Source organism: Nicotiana tabacum, chromosome 18 (genome assembly GCF_000715075.1).
Source record: "Nicotiana tabacum cultivar K326 chromosome 18, ASM71507v2, whole genome shotgun sequence".
Classification (NCBI taxonomy): Eukaryota; Viridiplantae; Streptophyta; class Magnoliopsida; order Solanales; family Solanaceae; genus Nicotiana; species Nicotiana tabacum.
This window is the reverse complement of record NC_134097.1, coordinates 143,660,473-143,680,289: the sequence shown is the minus strand read 5'-3', so window position 1 is coordinate 143,680,289 and position 19,817 is coordinate 143,660,473. Positions and strand designations below refer to the sequence as shown.

Genomic DNA, 19,817 nt, shown 5'->3' with positions numbered 1-19,817 from the left:
AATAACCAAAATGCCCCTCCGGCCCACGTCTTGGAATCGGGTAAAATTTATATTTCCAGAATCCTCATACTCTCACGAGTTCATTCATGCCAAAAGTACCAAAATAGGACCTCAAATGGCCCCTCAAATCATCACTCAAAGGTCTCTAATTAATCAAGCTCTAACCCCCAATTACCACTGATTTTTCTTAAATTTTCATGACTATAATGATAAAAATCACTCCAATAACGTGTTTAAGGACCAAATACCTTACGCCAATGAATTCCTCTGAAAATCTCCTTTGAAAATGCTCCCCAAGGCTTCTTCCCGTTTGAAAAGAGGTGAAAATAACTCAAATTTCACGAAGGCAACTATTTATATGTTCTGTCCAGTTAATCCGCTTCAGCAGCTCTGGGACCGCACTTGCGGTCCCAGTTTCATGAGGACATGGTCGCATCTGCGAAATTTCACTTAAAGCCCAGCTTCCGCACCTGCGGTTACCCTTACGCAGATGCGGTGCCGCTTCTTCGGTAAGCTCCCGATTTTGTGGTCCCTGATGGCATCTCCCCTTTCCGCTTTTGCGATGACTCCGCCTCTTCTGAGGTTCCGCACCTGCGGGACCCAACCACAGGTGCAGTTATGACAAAGATCAGCAGCTTCAGCTGCTTCAAACCACTTCCAATTCTTCCGACAACCCTCCGAAATCACTCCGAGGCCCCCGGGATTTCAACCAAAAATACAAACAAGTCCTGTACCACTATCAAAACTTATACCAATCCTCAAAACACCTAAAACAACATCGAAACATCGAATTAACCACGAATTCAAGCCTAAGAACTCCAAAAACTCTCAATTTACGCTTTCGATCAAAAAGTCTATCAAACCTCGTCCGAATTACCTGAAATTTTGCACACACATCACATTCGACACTACAAAGCTATTCCAACTTCTGAAATTCCATTCTGACCCTCGGATCAAATTCTCACTATCGAACCAGAAACTTCAAAATTCGACTTTCGGCATTTCAAGCCTAAATTAGCTACGGGCCTCCAAAACACCATCCGAACACGCTCCTAAACCTGAAATCACCCAATAGAGCTAACGAAACCATCAGAATTCCATTCCGAGGCCGTCTTCATACTGTTCCGACTACAATCAAATCTCCAAAACTTAAGCTCTCATTTAGGGACTAAGTGTCCCAAAACTCTCCGAAACTCCAAATAATTCCCCTGACAACTCACAACAGCAGAAACAAACACGGGAAAAACAGTTAATAGGGGATCGAGGCATTAATTCTTAAAACGACCGGCCGGTTCGTTACAAACGTAAAGCCCCCTACCCCGATTTGGGTTTATTGTGCCTTCTCTATTGGGCCTCTACACAGTATAATTTGAACATTAACTGAAATAGTAACCCATATAAGATAAAAACTTTAAATAGCCATATTTTACTTTTATTACCCGGTTTAAACAAGGGATTTTGGCATGGTGAGACAACGTATTCACATAATTAGCAAAAGATAATCCTAGTTATAGATATTGACATCAAATAGCCAATAATGTATATCACAACAATAATGTGTATATCACAACTTTTTCTTCTTCCTTTGTATATCAACATGTATATCAAAATTTTATTTTCCTTCTTTATATATCTAAAATATGAAATATAGTTATTTAACATTTATTGTTGCCTTTTTGTCAATGTATATCACAATAAAAATAATTATGTTATTTGTATATCGCGGTGTATAACACATCAAATGTATATCAAAAATTTATTTTCTTTCTTTATATATCAAAATGATATTTGCTCCTATAATTATACTTATTATTGTTATATTGTAAAACTTGCTCTAAACCTGTTATATCAAAAAAAAAATTCCTTCTTTGATCAATAAAAAAATTGAAATAAGTTTATTCAGATTTAATTTCTCTCTTTTAAAATTAGTTAGGACGATTTGATTCCGATTTAACCTTTTATTCCCTTATCTAACAATGTATATCACGATATACAACATGATATACACATAAGTATACATGTTGATATACATAAATGTACACCACTGCAAACACACATATTTTCTTTTTGACAGTTAAGAAGAAATTGGAGTCTGCCAAAGGGATACAAATTAAATTGAACAAAGCAATAATCGGATGAAGACAAGAAAGAAAACTAGATAAAAAACAAATCTTTGTACAGAATTGCCGTTGTGATGAGAAGATCTAAACTTCTTAGAAAAATGCATTCTTCAACCATTACAACTTTTCAAACAATATCAAAGAATACATGCCCTTCCAAATCCAGATTGAAGACTCAAATTTGTTAAATTGAAGAAGAAGAAAAAAAAATTGAAGAAGAAACTTGGAGAAGAAATACAGGGAGAGAGAATGATAAGAAACTAAGATTATTTAAAATTTGGCTATTTGATGCCAATTTTTTGGGGTTATCTTTGCCAAACCTAATATAAAGATAAAATATTGCCAAATTTCTTTATTTGTTGTCATACCATGCCATTTTTGTACCTTACTTTACTTTTTTTTAAGGGAAAAGATTCAAAACTCCCCCTCTACTATTGTTTATTGGTTGCTTGTGCCACCCGTTACACTTTTCGGTCATTCTCGTCCCTACCGTTAATGAAGTTTGAAAAAATACCCCTAACCCTAACGTTTTGACACTGTGGCAGCTGACCATATGAATTTTATCCAAGTCAGCTGCCATGTCAGCTTCCATGTCAGCGGTCCCACCAAATTAAAACCCCATAACACCCATTTCATACCCGTTTCCACCCGTGACCTGTTTTCCCACTAAATAAATAAGATAGACTCGTCCAAATTAGCAAAGAGTGTTATTTGGTCTGCATCCGTTCGATAGAAACGAGAGAAAAGAGTGTGGAAGGTTCAAAAGAAAATCCTCTTTTTTCAGTGTTTAATGTTGTCCAAGGTACGATTTTCCCCCAAAATCTGAACTTTTCTACTAGTTTCATATGCTTGTTGTTTATAAATGAAGTATTTTTGTCTTAGGGTTCGCATTTCTTTTATGTTAAAGTTAGGATTTTTAGACTATGCTTCGTGGTTTAGGGTTTTTCTTGTCTCAGATATGTGATTTGTCATTTAGGGTGTTTCTTGTCTCAGATATTGACTGGATTTTTGTCGTTGTTTGTGTTTGCATGTGACTTTTACCTTTATACCCTAATTATTTATCTGATTCTACTGGTCGGTTAGGGTATATTGGTGGAATTGATGTTATTTAGTACTTATTTTAGAAGACATTTCTCTTGTTTAGGATTTCAAGTATGTGTGGTCCCTTTTGTTTTTTAAAGATGGGTCAATTAGGGTTTTTTAACTGAAAAAGGATTTGAGCTATTTGTTAATAGCTGACTTGTTGTTATTTGGTCCCCTGTTTTACCTGCATTTACTTTGAAGATGATGCTCATGTGGGTCTCTTACATATATGTTTTGTCCTTATTTTATTGTGGTAGGACGCTAAGTTTGATACTTTATTATGTGGTCCCCCATATGCATGCTTGTGTCCGTCTCTTTATCATAGTACCTCATTCAATTTTGTTTTTTTATTCATCTACCTCTGTACCTTTTTCTTATTCTCTTTATTTATCAAACTGTTTGTTTATTCAAGCTTTCCCTTACATGTTTATTTATTATTTCTGTACCTCTTGTCTTTGTTACTTCTTATGCATTTACTATGGTAGGCTGTAATAACTTTATTTATGGTTACTATGAAGCCTTTTATAGATGGTGCTAGTTGAGTTAGTTTTTCATCATGGTGGGGAATGGAGTAGTAAGCCACGCCTGATATATAAAGAGAAGTATGTGCACATCAATAAAGGTTTTGACTCTGACTTACTCTCTTATGCTGATTTAGTTGATGAATTTGATATCAAGTTTGGTTATATAGGGGTGCAACAATTAATAGTAAAGGGTCCTGCTGTTAAATATTGTGAAATAGATTAGATTGTTGGGATTAGGACTCTATCGGACTTTGTTAATGAACAATGTAATGTTATTAATTTGTTTGTTGTAGAAGAGTGTGAACCAGAAATTGATGTACCTAATATAGTCACTCACAGTGAGTCACACACAGTAGAAGTTGAAGCTACTACTGATTGTAGTGATAATGATAGTGAGGAAAATGATTCTGCTACTGATTCTGATTCTCCTGAATTAAGTTCTGATGATTTGGAGCATCTTTTTTTTACAAAAGAGGAGGGTCATCAATGATAAGTTAACTGACTATAAAGAGTAAGATAGGTCAATGACATTTAAAGATATACCTGAAGCTAGGAAAGTGATCAACATGTATTCTCTTGCAAATGGGTATGACTTGCAACAAGTTAAAAGTGACCCAATAAGGCTTAGGTATATTTGTGTTGGTGACTGCCCCTTTGTTTGCCATATATCTAAGGATTCTTCAAGGGGTGAGGTTAATTTCAAGACTTTAGAGCCTGTGCACACATGTGAACCTGCATTTGAAAATTAAAGAGGATACAAATACAATAGCTGATTACTTTTAAAAAGACTTGCAAGATAACCCCAAATTAAGGTTAGAGAGATGAGGGCAAGCTTGAAAGCTGCATTTAATTTAAATGTTAGTGAATCTAAGTGCAAAAGGGCAAAGAAAATAATTTTGGAGAAACTTGAAGGTAGTTTTATAGATGAATATAATAAGCTTGTTGCCTATGCCAATGAATTGAAACTTACCAATCCTGGGAGTGATGTGATAATTAACTTATCAAAAGATGCTCTTGAAGAAGGGAAAATGAGGTTTTTAAGGATGTATATTTGTTTTCAGGCAATGAAGTCTATGTTTAAGAGTGGCTTGAGACCTTTCATTGGATTGGATGGAACATTTTTGAAAGGGAAGGCTAAAGGTCGGCTGTTAGTCAAGATTCTACCAATCATTTTTATCCATTGGCTTGGGCTATTATTGACAAAGAAACAAAACTTACTTGGAAGTGGTTCTTAGGTCACCTACAGGCTTCACTAGACCTCAAAATGGGTGAAGGGATCACACTTATGTCAGATATGCAGAGGGTATGTACTCTTTATTTGTACTGTTATTTTCAATTATTTTGTTGGTTTATTTGTATTGTTATCTGATGTTATTTACTGATTTTTGTAGGGGTTGATTGACTCAATCCAAACTGTTCTTCCAGAGTCACACTTTAAATTTTGTGTAAGACATATAGAAACAAATTGGTGTAAGAGATGGGGCTCTGGTGAGTTCAAAAAATTGCTTTGGTGGGGTCATCACAACTTATGAAGAGGACTTCAAAGATCAGATAAAGAATATGGGTCAAGTAGATGATGTTCGAAAGGAAGCTGTGGAGGATTTGCTGAAGTATCCACCAAAATGTTGGAGTAGGGCATTCTTTGATATTGTTTGCAAGAACCAGTCTGTAGACAACAACTTGACTGAGTCATTCAATGCATGGATTTTGCAAGCAAGGCACAAACCAATCATTAAGATGCTTGAGGATATTAGAATCAAGGTGATGAATATGATTACTGAACATGAAGATGATGTTATGTAATAGGGAAACGAATACAGTCCTAAAACCATGGAGTTGTACAACCAATTCATGAGGATTACATTGAAGTGTCATGTTAATGGCAGTGCAGACCATGGATATGAGGTGACTGAAAGTAGTGACAGACACATTGTGAATTTGAGATTAAAGAAATGTACCTGCAGGGTATGAGATCTTTGTGGCATTCCATGTCCTCATCCAATATGTGCATTATTGCACAAGAAAGTGGACCCTCTAAGTCAGATTCATTGGTACCTTACCAAAGAGAATTATCTCCAAATTTATTCACATAAGTTATAACTAGTAAGAGGAGAAAAGTTCTGAAAAATTGACCCTTCACAATACATGGCTCCACCACCTTTGGTAAAGATGACTGGGAGACCAAAGGTTAAGAGAACAAAAGAAAAAAATGAGGAACTTAATAGGAAAGGACAATGGTCTCAGTCAAGGAAAGGGAGGGTAATGACATGTAACAATTGTGGTGAACATGGACACAATGCTAGAGGGTGTGCAAAGGTAATTAAAACCATAACTTTTTCTATCATTCTTTCTGTTTCAACATCTAACCACTTTCTGTCTTACTAACAACATTCTAAAGGAAAACAGCCCATTGGAGGAAAGAAGAAGGGAAAGCAGACAAAGAGGAAGAGAACTTTACTTGATGAAGCTGATGATAAACAAACAAATTTTCCTCTCCTGTACCAGTTCCACAAGAAGCCATTGATGAGGAAATTCCTTTGTCAGCCCCTCAGCCAAGTTAGCCTACTCAAACAAGCCAATCTAGCAATATGTTGTTTATGCCAACCCCTTCAGTGCACAGGAAAGAGCCAAGCTGCAGTGCCTTTCCAGACTTTGACTACCCATGCTTTGACCCTGAGCCTGAAATAGCTATAAGGCCAAGAAGTATCTCTGAGGTAAAGACTAGGCTACAATTGAGGCAACTACAAAGTACAGCAATTGGAATAAGGACAATCGGATTTGTTGATGATGCCAGTGGTGTGACTGAGCCATCAAACCTACCATTCTCACCAAAGAAGCTGCAATGGAAGGGAAAAAAATTCTATTACTGGTAACCAACTTAACAAGCAAAGATTGGCCAAGTTGAAAGCAAAGAAGGATAATGGGAAGAAACAGACTTAAAGACCTGTTGTTCTGGTGTTCTGGAATGTAGATCAACTAAACTCTATTATTGTTGTATATTTTTGGTTGTGATATAATTACTATTAGCCAAGTAAACTTGTTAAACTTGTGTGGCTATTTAGTTAGTGACCTGTTCACTCGGATGTCATGTTATCACCTAGTTGTGAAAGTTTTTGGGGTGATAATGTGACATCTCCTTGTTTGTGGTTTAATGTAGTTTGAATGTTTAGTTGGAGAAACTTGATGTCATGTTGTCACTTGTTTATATAGGTTTTTGGGGTGATAATATGACATCCCCTTGTGATGAATGAAATGAGAGTTTATGATTTGTTTAAGTGTTCGTTTATGAGTTATAGATGCTACCCAAATTTTGTTTAAAAGTTATTTTGTGAAATGACATAACTGATGTTGTGAAACTATCCAGATTTTGGACCAAAATATTGTGAAACTGTCCATATATTTTTGACATAACTGCTATGTTCATCAACCCATCACATCAACTAATAATACAGAAAATTCATCACAAAAGAACTGGCAACTTCTAAGATTACATTAACTAATATAAGCTCTAATGTAAACAGTTACAAGCTCATAAACTGGAATTACATCAACTAATTCTTGATAACTAATATATTGGAATTACATTAACTAAGATTACAAGCTCTAATATAAATAGTTTAAAACAACATACATAACACCTTCTCTTCCAATTTCAAATGATAATAAAACTGACAACAAAACATATTCATTAGTATCATCAACAAGATTCACCAACATTCACTTCATCATCGATGCCGCAACAAATCCAACAAAAAGTGCCTATGAGATCATAAACATCATCCTTGTCTTCAAAACCTTCTCTTCCAATTTCATTACTTTTGCAGCTTCAGCTTTGTGTAGAGCCTCCATGTCAATTAATTCTTCTTTCAATTTATCCATATCATTTTTAATCACTTCCCAAGATGATGTTACATCTTTAGTTGTAACCAAATCACTATTCAATGAGATTTCATCTTCCCATTCAAAATAACCACAAGAACGATTCTATCGAAAATAAAAAAATCAGAGAAGAAACTAAGATCGTTATTATTAGACTATAATTTAGAGCAAACAGTTAATAATTCAGAATTTTTGTTACACAATCACTAACGTTAGGCTTCAGACATTTAAAAAATCGTCTTCGAGGGTTTAATGGAGTCGTTGAAGTGAAGTTATTTGCAAAGATGTCACAACGACACCTAATTTGGGAAGAGCAACTTCCTTGAGACATTGAAGATGAAGGAAAAGGATTGGGGTCGTCTGAGCCCTAATTCATGGTGGGAGACGGGTATGAAATGGGTGTTGTGGGATTTTAATTTGGTGGGATTACGGATGTGGAAGCTGACATGGTAGCTGACTTGGATAAAATTCATGTGGTTAGCTTCCATAGTATCAAAACATTAGAGTTAGGGGTATTTTTCAAACTTCATTAACGGTAGGGATGAGAATGGCCGAAAAGTATAACGGGTGGCACAAGTAACCAATAAACAATAGTAGAGGGTTAATTTTGACCCTTTGCCCTTTTTTTTAACCCTACTCTCACTTTCCCCAGAAAACATAAGCGCTCCCTACATCTCTCCGCTCTCTCAGCATCACCCATCTCTTCTCCCTTCTTCACAATTCTGCTGGCTTTTCTTCTTCTTCTTTTCTTTATTTCCTCTTTCGTCTCTCTCTTCCTTGCTCGTGTCCACCCATTTCTTCCCTCCTTTCGTCACAATTGGGAAATTTTTTCGGGCGATGGATCTGGAATTTCTCTTTTCTGGGTAATGACTGCTACAGATATGTATTAATGTTTATGGATTTTTATAGCGGATGCAAATTTTGCTTGAAATGTTGTTGTGTAGAGATGGAGGCTCTGGATCTGTTTTAGAGGAGTTGTTGTGCTTATTTTTTTCATCCTAATGGTGCTTTTGAGTAAGAATTTTTGTATAGCAATTGCTTATTCATTGTATAACAGTAAAATAAATACTGTATCAGTGAAACTAACACTGTATAACACTGATGTACCTATGTATACACTTTGTATAACATATGTATAATGTATAATTAATATATATTCAGTGCATAATTTTGGAATATATACGAAGTGTGCACTGATCATACAATGATTACATAGTTTATACACTGGTGCTAATGGGAGTGGCAGAGATAAAGAAGAAGATAATGGTATGTTGGTATTTAAGAGTTGTAATTGGTATTGTTCTTCTTCCTTCCTCCTCCTGCAAATCTGTATTTTCTTATTTTGTTGGTTGTTGATCGAGTTTTTTTTCCAGTAATTATTACCCAGTGTAGATTGAAATATTTTTTGGGCAATAAAGGATGAGATTATGATAATGGATATTTGCAGAAGATAAGGCAACTTGTAAAAGGAACTGTTTTTTTTAGTTGATAGAAGGGGCATTAGCCGACTGGTTATTTTCAGTTGAAGAAAGTTTATGGCTAAACAGGGAAAAGGGTGACAGCCGCATGGCTATTTATGTTTTTTCCCATATAATTTCGGAATAATATAAAGCTCTTTTTTTAACTTTTAAATATATATATATATATATATATATATATATATATATATATATATATATATATATATATATATAGAGAGAGAGAGAGAGAGAGAGAGAGAGAGAGAGAGAGAGAGAGAGAGAGAGACAATGTCATTTTTCCAATAATATGGCACTAGATAGCCACTTTAAAGAGATACTATTTAAAAATTAGTCAGTGCATCTTGAATTTCAGTTTTTCAGTTCAAATTTTCAGGACACAAATATAGTGAATTGTCTCAAAGTTAAGATTTTTTTGTTTTAAATTTTTGGACAAAATAAGTATTGGTTAATCTCTAAATAACATATATGAGAATGGCTATCTGTGCACTTGCATATATATAAAATTTGAAATAATAATCTAATTAAATTATTATATAATATATAAATTCGATTTTGTTCAATATTTTTAAATACAAAACTGAATCCAATTTGAATTACCACACTACCAAATTATTAAAATCAAAACCGAACCAATTTAATGAATTACTAAATGTCCAACATTTCTCAGCTGATCTTCTTCTTCTTTTTCTTCTTTCTTCTTCCTTTTTCCGCAAATGATCACTATTGTTATATTAGTTTCTATCTAAAGATTTGATATATATTCGACGAAGAAAAGTAAATAAGGGCACAACAAAAAATGACATCTTGAGGCTATGGGTAAATTGTAGTCGTTTCTCTCGTAGCACCTGCAAAGTGAGCAAAACCAGAGTCCTCAGCAGGAGGAATGTTGGAAATAGAACCAGGAGAGACTTGAACTTGTTGGAATAGAGTCAGGAGGTGCTGATATTGTTTCTTAGTAAAACCATGATTTGGAGAAGAATTCCGTGGAAGCTGGTTGAAAGTAGAGGATGATTAAGGATAAGGTATGTCACCTTTGACACGTGATGCAAACTTCTTGCTCTTTATAAACTTGAATTCAGGGGGAAACCCATGAAGTCTATAACATTTTTCCACTGTATGTCCAGGTTTCTTGCATATGTGCAAGAAACACCAGTGCCACTCTTTCTGGGTTCAAAATTCGCTCTTTGAGTGAAATTTCTGTTGTTGCCTGATTGTGCAGGTGACATAGAAAAGGAAGCAAAATCACTAGAGAAATTAGAAACATGGGAGAGAGCCTCCTTTTGACTCTCCTCTTGTTGTAACAGAGAGTAAGCCTTGCTTATTGGAGGAAGAAGATTCATCATCATGATGGCACTCTTCACAGTGGAGTATGACTCATTCTGACCATTGAGGAACTAGAATAATTGTTGATCCTCTTGGAAGAGCTCCCCATGAACAGACATGACTCATATAAGAGGAATTTAACTCATCCCATAGACTCCCAAGTTTGGTGAAGTATGTGGCAATGTCAGAAGACCTTTGGGTAGTTGTGCTGATCTCTCTTTGAATTTGGAGATATGTGGACCCATTTGACTGACCAAACCTCTCATTAATGTCTTTCCAGACTTCCGTTGCAGACTTAAGGCATATGACACTGGTTGCAATTTTCCTAGACATAGAATTAGTGATCTATGACTTAACCATGTCATTGCACCTCTCCCAGTACGGATAACAATGAGAGTCTAGTGAAGGTTGGGGAACTCTACCATCTAAAAAACCTAATTTGTTGTTTGCAGATAGAGAATTAAGCATGCTACTTCACCAAAGAACCACACCCACTAAAGGGTACAACCACTAACTCACTACCAGGGCTATCAGAAGGGTGCATATACAGTGGAGGAGACGGGTCCAGTGTAAAAGGTGTAAAACTGTGATGACCCAATAGGTCATCTTATGATTTAAAATCAAATTCTGTGTTTCAAGGCCTTTAAAATCTCATTTTATCCCTCCTCGATTTGTGTTCACGGTCCGGGCGTATTTTCGAAAAGCATTTGTGTTGAAAGTTGATAAAAATAAGGATTTTTGCTTAAAAAACATCATTAGTTGACTTCGGCCGACATTTTTGGTAAACAAACCCGGATTCATATTATGACAGTCCTGGTTGGTTCGTATCAAAATATGGAACCTGAGCGTATGCCCAGAATCGGATTCGGAGGTCCCTAGCTCGAGTTATGAATTTTTGATGAACATTGAAAGTTTGAAAATTTAATAATTTTTAAGAAATTATTAATGTTTGATATTATTGGTATTGAGTCCGTATTTTGGTTCCAGAGTCCGGTACAGATTCATTATAATATTTAATACTTGTATATGAAATTTGGTGTGAAACGAAGTTGGTTTGACGTGATTCAGATGTCCGGTTGTGAAAATAGGAATTTCAAAGTGTTCTTGAGAATTTCATTTGATTTGGTGCTAAATTCGTGGTTTTTAGTGTTATTTTGGTGATTTGATGGCACGAGCAAGTTTTTATGATGTTTTAAGACTTGTGTGCATGTTTAGTTTGGAGCCCCGAGGGCTCGGGTGAGTTTCGGATAGGATACAGAGTGTTTTGAACTTAGGAATCATAGCTGGTGTGCTTGAGGTCTGCAAACATCACATTTGCAAGGTCTGGATTGCAAATGCGAGCCTCGCATTTGCGAGCAGTGGACGGGGAGGGACAGCTTCGCAATTGCAAAGCACTGATAGCATTTGCGATCCTAGCAGTTCGCATTTACAACGTTAGCAGGCTCAAGTAAATCTTCGTATTTGCGAAGAGAAGTTCACATTTGCGAACACCAGATCACAAATGCGATACCTGCAACTGATCAAAATGACTTTTGGACGGGATTTTTGATTTATTCTTCAAAGTTTTAAAACCTAAAACACAAGAGGCAATTTTTCAAAGAACTTTTCTTCCCTAAATCATATGTAAGTGATTCTAAATTAGTTTCTTTCAATCTTTCACTTCATTTTACAAGATTTCAACCTAAAATCTAAGGTTTTCATGGTGTAATTGGGGATTTTTTGGTAGAAACTAGGAATTTCAAAATTTGGGGACTTAGACTTCAAATTGAGGTCGGATTCCAAAACCAATTGTATATCCGAGCTCGGAGGTGAATGAGTAATCGAGTTTTGGTCTGAAATTTGAGTTTGTACCAAGCGGACCCGTGTTGACTTTTTTTGACTTTTTCTATAATGACTTAAATTGAATATTTTGCAATCGTGGGTAATTCCTAAGGCTTATTTTGAAATGTTTGGTTGGTAATTGTTTAGATATTGTTGGTTCGGAGGCTAATTTGAAGGGCAAGGCTGTGATTGAGCTTTGAGTGATATTTGGAGCGAGGTAAGTGTTGTGTCGAACTTTTATTTGAGGGAATTAGGGCCCCTCGGAATATGTGTTATGTGAATTTCATGTGAGAGGCGTATATGCAAGGTAACGAGTGCTTATTCGCCACCGAATTATCTGTTTTCCCTAATTTATTGCTTTACATTAACGGTTTCCTTCCTGTCTTAATTGTTATATGCTCTAAATGCTTTCCATGCTTAACTGCTACGTGTTAATCAATATCTTCCTCTATTAACCATGTTAGATCTCTTCATAGTTCCCCAAAACCCTGCTATTTGCTTAATTTGACTTGTTTGCACCTTCTAACTATAAATTACTGGTTTGGTCTCGCTGTGTAGTATTATTTGTGTAGATTCTATATTGAACAAGATTTCCTTTTCTTGGTTCAGTTTGGTATTTATTTATTGTAAAGGCCTTGTGGTTTAGATTGTTGATTTGACTGTGTACATTGAGTGTTTGACATTGATATGGTGGGATCGGGCTGCACGCCGCAACAGGTGTAATAAGGGAGGATTGATATGGTAGAATAAAGGTGAATATGTATATTCGGTGGGATTGGGTTGCACACCACAACAAGTGGAATAATGGTGGATTGATATTCTGAAATAAGGGTGAATTATGAGATTGATATTGATATATGGTGGGATCGGGTTGTGCGCCGCAACAAATATGTGTTATTTACTGACATTGTTATTAATATGGTAGAATAAGGGAGTATTATATGTTGTCTGGTAGGACCGGGTTGCGCGCCGGGACAATATACATATTTCTATTTCCTGAGCTGCGTTGTTTTTTAGATAGACTTTTGTTTGAACTAGTAAAGATTGGTAATGTTTTAGTGTAGGTGACCCGCCTTAGCCTCGCCACTACTTCATCGATGTTAGGCTCGACACTTACTAGTACATGGGGTCGATTATAGTAATACTACACTCTGCACACTGTGCAAATTTTGGAGATGGTCCCAGTGGCGGTTATTAGCGAGCTCGGATCAAACCTTTGTGGAGACTTAAGGTATAACTATTTAGCGCCCGCAGCTCCTAGAGTCCCCATCCTCTTTTCTTTTTAGCTATTCAACTTCATTTAGACATCTTTGTACTTATTTCAAATATTTGTGTATTATTTTAGAAGCTCATGCACTTGTACACCAGGATCAGGAAATTGTAATAGACGTTTGGCAATTTTACCTTCTGCATTGATATTTCAGTTATTCCAGTTATCTTTCGTTATTGTTTTCATTTGTTAAAAATGGATAAATTGTTCTAACGTTGGCTAGCCTAGCAAGTGAAATGTTAGGTGCCATCACGGTCCCGGCGGTGGGAATTCCGGGTCATGACAAGTAGGTATTAGAGCTCTAGGTTACATAGGTCTCACGAGTCACGAGCAAACTTAGTAGAGTTTGGAGGATCGGTATAGAGGCGTCTGTACTTATCTTCTAGAGGCTATGGAGTTAGGAACAATTTCACTTTTATTCTTTTCTGTCGTGTGATTTTTATTCTATCATTGCTGATTGAATCCTTCTACTCTGTTCTCTCGCAGATGGCGAGAACACGTACTGCATCTTCAGCTGAGCAGCAGCCAGAGCCCCCAGTAGTAGCTCTTACGAGGGGCAGAGGCCGAGGCCCAGGTCGTGCCAGAGGTCGAGTCAGGGGCAGAGCTCAAGCCCGAGCTCGAGCAGCGGTACTAGCGGCGAAGCCTCAAGTAGAGTCTGATGAGGAGGCTCCAGCCCAGACCATTCCAGCAGGACCAGCTCAGGTCCCGGAGGAGTTCATCTCCACCCCAGTGCTTCAAGATGCTTTGGTGGACCTTATGGAGAGTGTTGCTCAGACCAGCACATTTCTGATGGCACCAGCCATCTCTCAGGTTGGGGTAGGAGTCCAAACTCCCGCTACTCACACTTCGGAGCAGATGGCTCCCCAGTTTCAGACTCCAGCAACCCAGCTAGTTGGGATAGTTCCGCTGGGTGTTGCAGCACAGACCTGTGATGGGTCAGCCATGTCTTTTGAGGCTTTATGGAGATTGGACAAGTTTACCAAGCTTTTCCCAGTTCACTCCAGCGGCGCATCTTCAGAGGATCCTCAGGACTATCTAGACAATTGTCATGAGGTGTTACGGAACATGGGGATAGTGGAGACCAAGGGGGTGGACTTTGCTGTATTTCATTTGTTAGGTTCCACCAAGAAATGCTGGAGGGATTATATGTTTACCAGAATAGCGGGTCGCTTGCTCTTACTTGGGACCAGTTCTCTCAGTTATTTCTTGAGAAGTTCTTTCAAATCACTCAGAGAGAGGTCTATTGGAGGCAGTTCGAGCGTCTACAGCAGGGTTCTATAACTGTCACTCAGTACGAGACTCGATTTATGGATTTGGCCCGTCATGCTATTCTTCTTCTTCCTATCGAGAGAGAGAGAGAGAGAGAGAGAGAGAGAGAGATAGAGAGAGAGAGAAGGTGATGAGGATTATTGAGGGACTTACTCAGCTTATTAGATTGCAGATGGCTAATGAGACTGGGATCGAGATTTCTTTTTAGGCGGTAACCAATGTCGCCAGGAGAGTCGAGATGGTTCTAGCTCAAGGGAGTGGTCAGGGATCTGACAAGAGACCTCATCATTCTGGTGGATTCAGTGGTGCCTCGTTTAGAGGCAAGGATACTTTTAATAGAGGCCATCCTCCCACGCAATATCATTCAGCACTTCAGACATCCCATAGTGCTTCAGGGAGTCGTGGTCCTTATGTGCCTCATTTTGGGGTAGCCAGCCTACAGTGCAAAACCAGCTCCTATCAGTGCACCTCCTATTCAGAGTTACTACCGTGGTCATCTGGCCCATCTAGGTTAGTCTCTGTTTTAGAAGCCACAACACCAGGATGGATGTTTTGAGTGTGGTGGTTTTGGACATATCAAGAGGACTTATCCGAGATTGTGGGGTTGTGCGCCACAACAGAGTTCTCGTGCCACGATTCCGGCACTGGTTGTATTATCGCCTGCTCAGATAGCTAGATGTAGGGGTAAATGAGCGAGAGATAGAGTTCAGGCTGCTAGAGGTAGAGGCTAGGCCGCTAGAGGTGGAGGCCATCCAGCAGGAGGTCGTCCTAGAGATATGGTTCAGAGTGGTGGGGTCCAGCCCCGATGCTATGCTTTTTAAGCCAGGCCTGAGGCTGAATCATTTGACGCGGTTATCAAAGGTACGATTTCAGTTTGTAGTAGAGATGCCTCAGTTCTATTTGATCCGGGTTCTACATATTCCTACCTATCATCCTATTTTGCTTCATATTTGGTTGTGCCTCGTGATTCTTTGAGTGCTCATATATATGTGTGTGAGCACGTGATTTTTGCCCTACGAGAACTACTCCCAAAAATTCAAAATAAAATAGTTTTGTGTTGTTTGTGATTTATTTGTATTTTTTCTGTGCATGTTTATTTCTACTTTAATTAAGAAAATACAAAAAATATGTATTGCATATGCATTTAGGATTTAATTTTACAATTTAGGAATTAATTAAACAATCAAGTTTGTTTTACAAAATGGAAAAATCACAAAAATATGTACTTTGCATTTTTAGCATTTAATGTCCAAAATTGTGTGATTTTATCTTTATTGGTGTTTAATTTCGTGTGATAATTATCATTAAGAGATGATATTTTAAGTTAATTGTCGATTTTATAATTTAATTTAGGATTTTTAGGTTTTTAATTTTGAAAAATTAATTAAAAAAGAAGTTAAAAGAAAAGGAAGAAATGAAAAATCCAAGGAAATCAGAACTGGGCCGTTTTATTTTGACCAAAACCAGGCCCAAACCCTCACACACTTCACACGCCTAATCCAGGCCCAAATCGGTCGGTCCCAGATATATCCAAACGACGTCGTATCTGGCTAATAGATCCAAGCCGTTGATACGACTTGATCTAATGGTCCCAGCCTTCCCCCATAACCTGGTCCATTTCAACCCGGGTCGACCCAGTCTCGAGGCATGACCAAACGTCACCGTTTCCTTCAAGTGAATTGATCCAGGCCGTTTATCGTGCTTGATCCAACGGCCAGGATTAAACCACCCCCTCCGTATATAAATCCAACCTCTCACCTCGCACCCCCCTAAGCCATACCCCCTATTCATCGTCTCTCTCAGAGACGACCCCCCAAACCCTAGCCGCCACCAAATCCTTTCGCCGTAAACCCGACGGCAACAATGCCGATGACCATGAAACTAACATCCCTAGAGCATCTGACCACCCTCGTTACAGATCCGCTAACCATTTGCCTCGAATCAACCTCCAGCTTCTCGAATCTTCGATCGAAGATACGAGCAGAACCTAAACCTACCCCAACCAGTCCCAAACTCATACCGAACATCTCCATGACCTCCCTCGTCACCAAACCACCGTTGGTTTGGTTCGAATCAGATCAGAACCATTCGAACCCCAAGTCGAACTCCCAAGAACCCTAGAAAACCAAAGGTTGAAATCTGTCCAAATTAAAGGAAGTTGGGTGTCCAGTGGACCTTAGTCGAAGTGTTCTTAGTTGAGAACACTCGATTAAGGTCCGTTCGACCTCAATTAAAGGTCCGAGTCAGAGTCCAAGTCAGGGTCGTCCAGTTTCTGAGTTCGAAGGTATTTCTTCTATTTCCCTGTTTGTTTTTCATGTTTTGTTGTTTGTTTGTTAAGATGAGTTCAAATTCGTATTTTATCGATTACTCTTTTCTTTCTCCAGTCAGACCTTTTATTTGGTCCAATCTTATCATTTCTTTTGTTTGTTGTCGATTGTTATATGTTATAATTTGTGTAATTGATTGAATAAGTGTCGTCGATTAGTCTGGTATGCTTGAATGTTAGATTAGCATGATAATAGTTTAATTTTTGGTTCATTCCAGTAGGTTTACCCTCCTGTTTATTTTCTGTTCTAATTTTGTGTTAAAATAAGCCTGTTGGTATCATTTGTTTCAAATTGTTCCAATTTCCCTTTCTCATTGTTATTCACCATGTTTTTCTTATATGAGTCAGTTTGTTTTCATTCAGTATGTTGACAGTGTTCAGTTGTTCTTGTTTAGGTTTAATCTAGAAGTGTATTAGTTTAATCACTGAATCTTTATTTTGATGATATTTGGTCTGAATTGAGTTTCAAGCTTAAGTTGTGATTTGAGTTTGATGAATCTTAATGTTGTTCTGATATGAATCTGACCATGATGAACTGATTCCTAAGTGTTGTCAAATTGGAGTTAGTCTCATATGATTCAATTAGTCAATTGTTAGGATTTCTCACTTAAGATTGGTTATAGCTGCTATAGTTTGGTTAATTGGTTAGGAGGATTGGATATAGCTGATGGGGTAGAATGGTAATTTCAGTAATTTCAGGGACTTTAGGAGGGTATTTTGGAGTTGAAAGGTTTGAAATTGGTTTAAGTTGAATCTTCTGACAGTAGGGTACTAAAGTACCATTAAACTAATGCAATTGTTTAGTGTTAATGGGAAACAAAACATAATTGTATGAAAGGCTTAAAAGGGGATTGATTAAAATATATTGCCCATACATGTTTAAATAATTTAATAAAGGGAAGGATAAGGGATAATGGGAAAAACATACTCTAGTGGGGAACAAGTGAATTAAAAGTAGAACAAAACATGTAATAGTGGGCAGAAAATACTTTCTTAATTAGCTAAGTGCTCCTTAGAGCTGGAAAGGGGCTGAAGTTTGGGTATAAATAGGGGTCTGGACAGAATTAAAGGGATCCGTTTTTTTGGAGTCTGGTCTGGGCTTTCTTTTGAGGGTCAGTGTTATAAAAATAGAGAGAGTTCTTGGGAGTTTCACGAGTCCTGAAGAAATCAGCTGATTGCTAGCTACTGGAATCAGTAGTGTTTCCAACTTAGTTTTCCAGTAGACTTTTGGTTTCAGTCGAGACCTTCTCGGATCAGTTTGAGTGTTCTGTTGTTGTGGTATGTTTCTTGGGTCAGTTTGAAGGTCATTTGGGTTTATTCGAATCGGTTTTGGGTTAATCTATTCATCTTGTTGGTTCAAAATATTTCTGAACTTTTCCCGGATTGATAAATATATTTCTGGGCTGAACTGGCTCTGTTTGTGGCTGTTTGGAATTTCAAATTGCTGTTGTGAACTGCTGTTGTATTGCTGCTCGCATTTCTGCTACTGCTGATTTCTTCTTCTTCTTCTTCTTCTTCTTCTTCTTCTTCTTCTTCTTCTTATATTTCAAACATCCAGGTACACATCCTGTAACCTTCAAGTTTGTGGACATGAAATGAAATGCCGCTTGAAATGATTTCTGATTTCTCATGTTTTGTTTTAGTTCAAAAGTGTAGAGCAATTATGTTTATTTGAATTTCATATCACTTGTATAATTGGACTATTTGAGGCCGTGTAGGATTGTTAATCTAATTTGATTTGTGTGAAGAATTGAAACACCAGTTTTAATTTGGTTTACTCCTTAATCCGTGTTGTAGTTAGATCTGATATTTGGCCTATGATAGTTTAACATGAGAGGTTTGTGATAGTTAGTAGTAAAAATCTGATTCTGAAATTGTTAATGATATGGCTTGTAGTTAATTTTGAAATAATGGTAGACATGTAAGATTTGAACATTCTAGGCCATTTCAGTATATTAATCATACGGACTGCATGAAAGTAATACCATTTGCCATGGTTCTATGGAGTTGAACTGCTTACTTTGTAAAAAATCAATTAATTGCTGATAGTCACTATTAGGTTGGAAGCAATCACCATTTTGCTTACACATGTGATAACCCTGTGCCTGTAAATTAAATTCGTTGCATTCTCAGTCTTTTGTTTCAAGTTGAAAGCTCAAACGCCGAGTCCTGTATCTTCTGAACTTGGGCCTGCCATAATTCATCTTGCACCTTCTGATGATTTGGGCCTTGCCCCAAAACCTAGGCCCCAAAAGCTTCATGTCAGCCTCATGCTAGGACCATGAAGTCTCCATTTAGGCTCCTTGATTATACTTGGGCCTGTACAGAGGCCCATGATGGACTGGTTATCAAATTGAACTGAATCTATTTGAGTACTTAATCACTGTTCAGTGACATACTAATTAATTAGGGCCTTTTCTTAGAGACAATATATGATAGAAAAATCGTAGTCCTTTAGGTTGGCTTTAAAATAAATAAGGTGCACCGCGCCAAATAAAATCGCAAATCGCGCGGCCCTCTTTAAATGTTCACATTAAGTATTTAGACCTCGGGACGTGCCATTTAGCGAATTTCATGGCTTCCCGCAAAGTCAATAATACGCTAATCGCTTCAGGCGCGCATTTTACTAATCTTACCTTGTCAAATTCGGGTGCACATTTATGTGACCCATATTCAAATCCCAACGGAGTCAAAATGTGTCTCTAATCACGGGTACATTGA

The 19,817-nt window shown here is 37.4% G+C and overlaps 1 protein-coding gene across 1 annotated transcript; it reads left to right on the top strand.

Moving 5' to 3' along the window:
* The first annotated feature begins 4,251 nt into the window (after positions 1-4,251).
* LOC107822141 (uncharacterized) lies at positions 4,252-5,530 on the top strand. The gene is made up of 4 exons (XM_075236423.1): positions 4,252-4,419; positions 4,540-4,867; positions 4,963-5,030; positions 5,186-5,530. The coding sequence occupies exons 1-4, from the start codon at positions 4,252-4,254 to the stop codon at positions 5,528-5,530; spliced, it is 909 nt and encodes a 302-aa protein (XP_075092524.1).
* The last annotated feature ends 14,287 nt before the right edge of the window (positions 5,531-19,817 follow it).

Coding starts and splice junctions, on each gene's coding strand:
- LOC107822141 (XM_075236423.1), top strand. CDS start 4,252: ATGACATTTAAAGATATACCTGAAGCTAGGAAAGTGATCAACATGTAT. Junction 4,420..4,539: donor AGGATTCTTCAAGGGGTGAG/GTTAATTTCAAG, acceptor CCCCAAATTAAG/GTTAGAGAGATGAGGGCAAG. Junction 4,868..4,962: donor TTTGAAAGGGAAGGCTAAAG/GTCGGCTGTTAG, acceptor AGTGGTTCTTAG/GTCACCTACAGGCTTCACTA.